The sequence below is a fragment of the Leuciscus leuciscus genome (genome assembly GCF_965113295.1).
Source record: "Leuciscus leuciscus genome assembly, chromosome: 22".
Lineage (NCBI taxonomy): Eukaryota > Metazoa > Chordata > Actinopteri > Cypriniformes > Leuciscidae > Leuciscus > Leuciscus leuciscus.
The window spans coordinates 3,759,432-3,766,268 of NC_138746.1; the positions used below are offsets into that span (position 1 = coordinate 3,759,432).

Below are 6,837 nucleotides of genomic sequence, written 5' to 3' on the forward strand. Positions count from 1 at the left end.
ACGACGAGGTGAAGTAACTTCACCTGCAATAAAAATGTCAACCGTTATGAAATTAAGTGGTTTAAATGTGAATCGTTTAGTCTTGGGTGAATTCCAAGGAGAAATGAGGCATTAAAAGCTTGGCAAATCTAAGTACAGTTTGAGATGTTTATAAGATGTCTCCTGAAGCAATTGCTCTCGGTTTAATCTCAATGCTATTTAGGAGAATCATTTGAGATATTAACATGGTCTCCTTTGTAATTTTCCTTTCATGTGGCTTGATATTTGACTTCATATTGAAGTGTCGACCTTTTGATTGAGATCTCAGAGACACGTGAGAATACTGTTTTTTTTCTTTCTTTTTTTTTTTGCATGAGAAAAAAAAAGCATTGCAAGTGTGTTGCTCTCTGTTTAATGCTCAGGGGAAACACTTCAGATGTTAAAGAGATCTCATGTGTGATTTTTCTGTCCTGTCAGACAGCAGGGTGATGTTTGGCCGGAAGTTAATCATGAGAAATGTCTGACTTTTCATCTTTATAATACTTATATAATACCAGGTAATACTTCAAAACAGGTCCTAATGAGCTGAATTCAAATAAACAAAGATCAGAAATATAAGATGGGGATCATCTATTAAGAGCTTTAAAAACAGTCAGCAAAATCTTGAATTGAATACTAGAGAAAGGCAGGAAGCCAATGAAGAGAAGTTCAAATTTGAGTGGGATGATGATAAAAAAAAAAAATTCTAGCCACTGCGTGCCAGTGAAGATTGGGGAAGAACGAGGTGTGAAAGTAAAAGTGAATTAAAATATATAAATAAAACTACACTCTAAAAAATGCTGGGTTGTTTCAACCCATATTTTGGTCAAATATGGACAAACTAAACCGTTGGGTTTTAAAATGTAATTTATAATGTAAATCAACAGTTGGGTTTAAAAAAAATTTTATTAAAAAATGTAAACCAATGGTTGTTTTGTCCATATTTGACCCAAACATGGGTTGAAACAACCCAGCATTTTTTAGAGTGTAATAATAAAACTAAAATAATAAATAAAATAGCATCAGCTTACACTTCTCTTCCCATCGAAGTGTCAAACTCTTGACTGAGATCTCTTCTGAAACTAGAGGAGACACATCATGTGAGATTACAGGGCTTTTTCCTCCTCAGAACGCCATTCGCTCCGAACCGAACGCCTATAGGAGAAACACTTAAGGCGTTAAAGAGATCTGGTTTGTGATTTCCCAGTCCTGTGAGGCAGCCGGGCGATGTTTTGGCAGAAGTTAAACGTGCTCGATGCTTCTACAGTGCCGAAGGCGACGCGTTTTAATGCGTGCTGGTCTAATCTCAGCGAAGAAGCACCTGATTCCACGGCTCATGTTTACACAGCTCTGGACAAAGACATGGAGCTGTGAGAGTTACGCTGGAGAGACGTGTCAGGGCGAGTCCCTCGTCTGAAACACCGAGGAGCCTGTGGCCCGCGGCACACACACACACACACAGGGCCCAGACAACAAACTGCGCTTGTGTCAGAACTACATGAGAATAAACAAAAGGCAGACTGCCGTCTCATGATAATGACCACACCTCAGACTAATAAAAGCCCAGAACTGCACAGGGGTAAATGGGGGGTGATTATAACCTTATGTGCGCCCGCTGATATCAGTTAGTCAGGTACTGTACAGTCCGATGCACAGACCGTTTCATCAAAGCAGAAACACAAACAAACCGTCCCTCATCCAAGCATGAAACACAAATAGAGTTTGCACCAGCAAAGCGTGTAAATACCCCTCTGTGACTTAGCGTTTTCATTATGACTGCATTCAAACCGCTTTCCTTTATGTAAACTGGAACCTTGAAGTTAGAGCTGTGGCAGAAATTCACTTTATTCTCTAATCTGATCAATATTGGCTGTTGCGTATACAGTCAGATCAATACTGAAACTGTAGATTTATTGGTTTTTAGAGCTCATTAAAAACACTCACGTCACAGTAAGTGAACACAGATTTCGTGTCTGCAAAAAAAACAGAACTACTGTTCAAAAGTTTGGGTTCAGTAAAGAAATTAATACTTTTATTTAGCAAGGATGCATTAAATTGATCCAAAGTGACTGTAAAAGACATTTCTGTTTCAAATAAATGCTGTTCTTTTGAACTTTCTATTCGTTAAATAATCCTGAAAATGTTTTATCACGGTTTCCACAAAAATATGAAGCTGTTTTCAACATTGATAACTTCTTTCGCAGCAAATTCTGAAGGATCATGTGACTAAAGACTGGAGTAACGATGCTGAAAATTCAGCTTTGCATCACAGAAATAAATCACATTTTAAGACATATTCAAATAGAAGACAAGTTATTTTAAGCTGTAATAATATTTCACAATTTCTCTGTTTTTACAGTATTTTTATTCAAATAAATGCCGCCTTGCTGAGCAGAAGAATCGGCTTTCAAACACATTAAAAAAATCTTACCGACCCCAGACTTTTGAACGATAGTGTATATGTACCTAGAATTATAAACATGTTCAAATATAACAATTATGTGAACATAAAAACTGATAAACTCACAACAAAGGAACTTTTTTGTCCCCGTATTTGAAATATCTGTGTCAATTTTGTCATTTCTGCATCTAGCCCTGCTTGATTTGGCCCCCCGCTGTTGAGATACGTGACCTGGAGGCAGTGAAGTGGTTAAATACGGGGCATTTGATGGTCTGTCAGCTCCAGGCGCCGGCGCTAGACTTACAGGATGGTATCCGGACGACCGTGAGTCACCACACAGCCTTTGTGAAGTGACTCCCGGTGGCCTGTAAACAGATATTCATCATATCTGTGTCACACATGCTCCGGCTCCAACACGTCTGTCAAGCTCTTTTATGCCTCTCGTCTTCTCATGGTTCGGCTGACCTTGACTTCTCGCCTCTTGCTAGATAAGATAATGCTGTCTTACATTTATACGTGACGGTGCTCAAATGTGCTGAAAGCATAAGAAAAAAGTTTTGCCAAAAAGATTTACAGTAGTAGCATGTAAAAAAAAAGAAAGAAAACTGGGAACACTTGGTAGGCGACAACGTGTAATGCGACAACTTCCTGTATTTTTCCGCTGACTCATTACAAAGGGTGTTGGTCAGGAAGACACGAGTGAGCAGAAATCTCTTGTGAACCAGGAGCGTATGATCCATCTGCTTTCTTTTTCAGTTCATACATTCATTTGATAAGTTGCATAAAAGTTCTTTGTGAAAAGGCTCAGGTTTTCTTTGTCTAATGAAGCTGACAAGACAAAAAAAAATATTTTTATAAAATTTTATTTTAATAAAGTATTTTATTTTTCTAGTTTTTGATAAAGTATTTAATTAGAAAGACGCACTTATACACGTACATTATTGTGAATATAACTAGTCTATAAAAATATTGAAATGCTTTGTTTACCGACTAAATTTCATTTTTTTTTTGATACTCAGTGTGCATAAAAATATTTATGAGAAAGATATTAAAACGTAAAATATAATCTCTGGGTGGGTGATACTGACAATATTTCCAGGGCCGAATAAGACAAGAAAAATATGAAGAAATTCATTAATCTCTAAGTCATTATAGTTAAAATTATAATAACATAAGTCATTAATGTTCACTCAAACTGTTATGCTGATAATATAATTTGTAATGGGGGGAAAAAAATATATTAAAAATGCACTTATACATGTACATTATTGTGAATTTAGTCTATATAAATATTGAAATGTTTTGTTTACCGACTAAATTTCATATTTTTAGATAGAGAGCATGTATGCATAAAAATATTTATGAGAAAGATATTAAAATATAATCTCTGGGTGGGTGATACTGACAATATTTCCAGGGCCGAATAAGAAAAATATGAAGAAATTAATTAATCTTAATAAGTCATTAATGTTCACTCAAACTGTTATGCTGATAATATAATTTGTAATAAAAAAAAATTATAAAAAAAATTACATTATTGTGTATTTAGTCTATAAAAATATTGAAATGTTTTGTTTAGTGATCTAGTTTTCTTCTTTAGATAGTCAGTGGCTCGTATACACAAACAATATTTATGCAAAAGCTATTAAAGCATATCAAAGATAACCGATTGGTGACACTGACAGTATTTTCAGGGGGTTTTTCGTCAGTGTTTTCCCATACATGTCTAATTTTGCCCACTGCGAGAGACGTTTCACCCATACCTCTAAAATAGAGCTAGTTCCTGATTTTATTTCAAGTTTCATTGTGTTGCAAATTACTGACCAAGAACTTCGGATAATACACCTGCGATAGAAATATGCTATTTCACATGCTTCTCATTAGTGAAATAAGGCACTATATGTCTAATGCAATGCTATGAAGGTGTGCTTTTCCTCTAATTTAATACAGGCAAGACAATGTAAATGTCAAATGAAGCTCCAGAGGTCATTTGCCTTCAACCTCAAAGTTTTAATCTTCAAATACATCTGACCTTTAGGATCACAGCAGCTGCACTGCACTTTCACCTTCTCCATGCAAAATGTGTTGTGCACCTGGTGCTTCTGGAGATATTAAGAACAATTTCAGCCAATCAAAGTATCAGATCGATCTGCCCACATTTGCTGTAGCACGAGAAGGCCTGTTACAGGATGTTTTTGTCTTGAGGGTAAGCATGCATGATTACAAGCTTTGCCCATTTCCTCATATGATTCGAGTAATTACTCCCTCAATTAAACCAATAAACTTCCACTGCGTGCGCGTGTTCCAGTCAAGTCACAATTAGTTATATATAGTGCTTTATATTATACTATACAGTTTTAGTTCAGGTAATTCAATTCTGTAAAGCAGTCCAAAATGTTGATTTAATTCAGTTCAATAACAGTGTTAATGTTGTAAAGTTCATCGATTATGAAGTGAATTTAATTCAGCTATAAGTTGCACTACAAAAGACAATAGTGTTGTTATTATTATTATTAATGTGTTAAAAACAAACTTTAACTGAAATAAAACCTTAAACATATTTCATTTCAGCAAGCCAAGGCAACATTTCTCATTTTCATTTAGTTTGATTTGATGCACTAAAACTGAAATAAACATTAATAAAATATATATAAAAAAAAAAAATAGAAATATTTTTTTAAAAAGTATAAAAAATAAAAATCACACATCAAAATGACTAAAACTTAAACTAAACTTAAAATGTTTAGTTAAACTTATGTTAAACTTAAAAAATGCAAACCAATTCAAAATATGAATAAAAACTATAATAGTATATCTTAATGATAATAAAATAACAATCATTTTTCGGTCCCCAACCGAGCCAAGACAAAAGTTCAGGGTTAGTTTTTCAAGGAAAGCAAAGAGAACAAATTGAGAGACAATTTCTGACAGGCACACTTAAAAAATAAAGGTTCTTTATTAAAGGCACTAATGTTTCCATGAAGAACCTTTCCATTCCACAAAAGGGAAAAAGTTCTTAAGATTTTTTAAATGTTCATCACACTCAGAAAAAAAAGGTTTATTTTAAGACCTGAAAGGTTTGGAGAGCTGATAATGGTTCTTCTGTGAAACTGATGCTAAAACGCTTATTTTAAGAGTGTTTATGAATGTTAACATCAGCAACTACAGAATAAGAATATAGAATAACTCATATATCATAATATCAGGACTAAAAATGCTTTGTTTTGGATCAGTTTCAGGGGTTGCTGATGAGCAGCTGGAGATCTACATACAGTAAGTGTGTGATCATCTGGGACAAGTCTCAATCTCCATCCCCGTTCGTAGCTCACGATCCTGGCGACGGCCCAGGACCTTCATGACCCAAACTGAACCCCTCAGCCGTCAAACACTGCTTATCATCAAACAACATCAGTTTATGATATGTTTTGACATTTATGGGAAATGTCAACATCAGTTATAGGATATGACGCAATCAAAACTCGATTATAAAATGTGTCCTAAATAATACCTAATTAAACTTTAAAAAGTATAATTATTTTTTAAGAAATAGATTAATTTATGATAAGAAAAAGCTGAGAAAATTGAATAAAACTACATCTAAAACCTTCAATGCATTGCTGAAATTACAAATCACATAAATAGCCTCCTCAAGCTCAACACATTAACTCTTTCCCTTCACCTACACATGTAATATTTTCTAGCGCGTTACCACCCGCTGATTAGGAACCAATGACACCGTTCTTATTTTAAAAAACAATGACTCACTCATGAATCCATCACTGACTTATCAGTCAGAATCTGACTTTTAACATTTATGCAAAACTCACGATTCAACCGCCTGATTTAACCAACACCCATTAAGTGTTATTAGTGGGAGGACAAAATTTGACATCTGCATACTCCAAACTCATGCACTACACACGTTTCTGCAAATCAAATGTGAGACGTTTTGCATTTGTGCACGCACACGTAAAGTATAAATAATTTGCACACCTTAAATATCACTGCACAATAAATTGCACCATCATTTACTAATTAATCCAACATATTCTTCATGCTGGTGGAATAAAATGAACAAACACACATCTATTAATAGAAAGCACTCATACGCGGGAAACGCATCCTCCTAGAATCAATGCAATGGCATAAACTGTAGAAATGTTTCAAACAGGCAGTTTTTGTATGTCAACAACACTAAAGCACGCATCTCATGTGTGTGACATTTGAGAGCTTTACACGTGTCCTCACACACACACACACACAGGCTCTGGGAATGCACTGCGCACATCTAAACCACAACTCAACCACTCTGTTCGAGACTGGCAGACAGATCGTAGGAGGACAGCTCAACGTAAACACACCGTTAAAATAAACAGTCACAAGTCTGACCACAGAAAAAGACAAATGTCAAACTGATC

General features: G+C 35.1%; 1 protein-coding gene across 1 annotated transcript in view; it reads right to left on the bottom strand.

Annotated features, from left to right (window-relative positions):
- LOC309486893 (uncharacterized protein) overlaps nucleotides 1-4,143 on the bottom strand; it is a gene marked incomplete at its 5' end in the record, with an annotated part of 6,649 nt that extends 2,506 nt beyond the window's left edge. The window contains 3 exons of the mRNA XM_082154362.1: nucleotides 1-23; nucleotides 2,724-2,784; nucleotides 4,103-4,143. The exon at nucleotides 1-23 is cut by the window's left edge and continues 73 nt beyond it. Of these exons, the coding sequence (XP_082010488.1) occupies nucleotides 1-23; nucleotides 2,724-2,784; nucleotides 4,103-4,143 (125 nt within the window). The remainder of the gene's footprint in view (nucleotides 24-2,723; nucleotides 2,785-4,102) is intronic.
- Nucleotides 4,144-6,837: the final 2,694 nt, after the last annotated feature.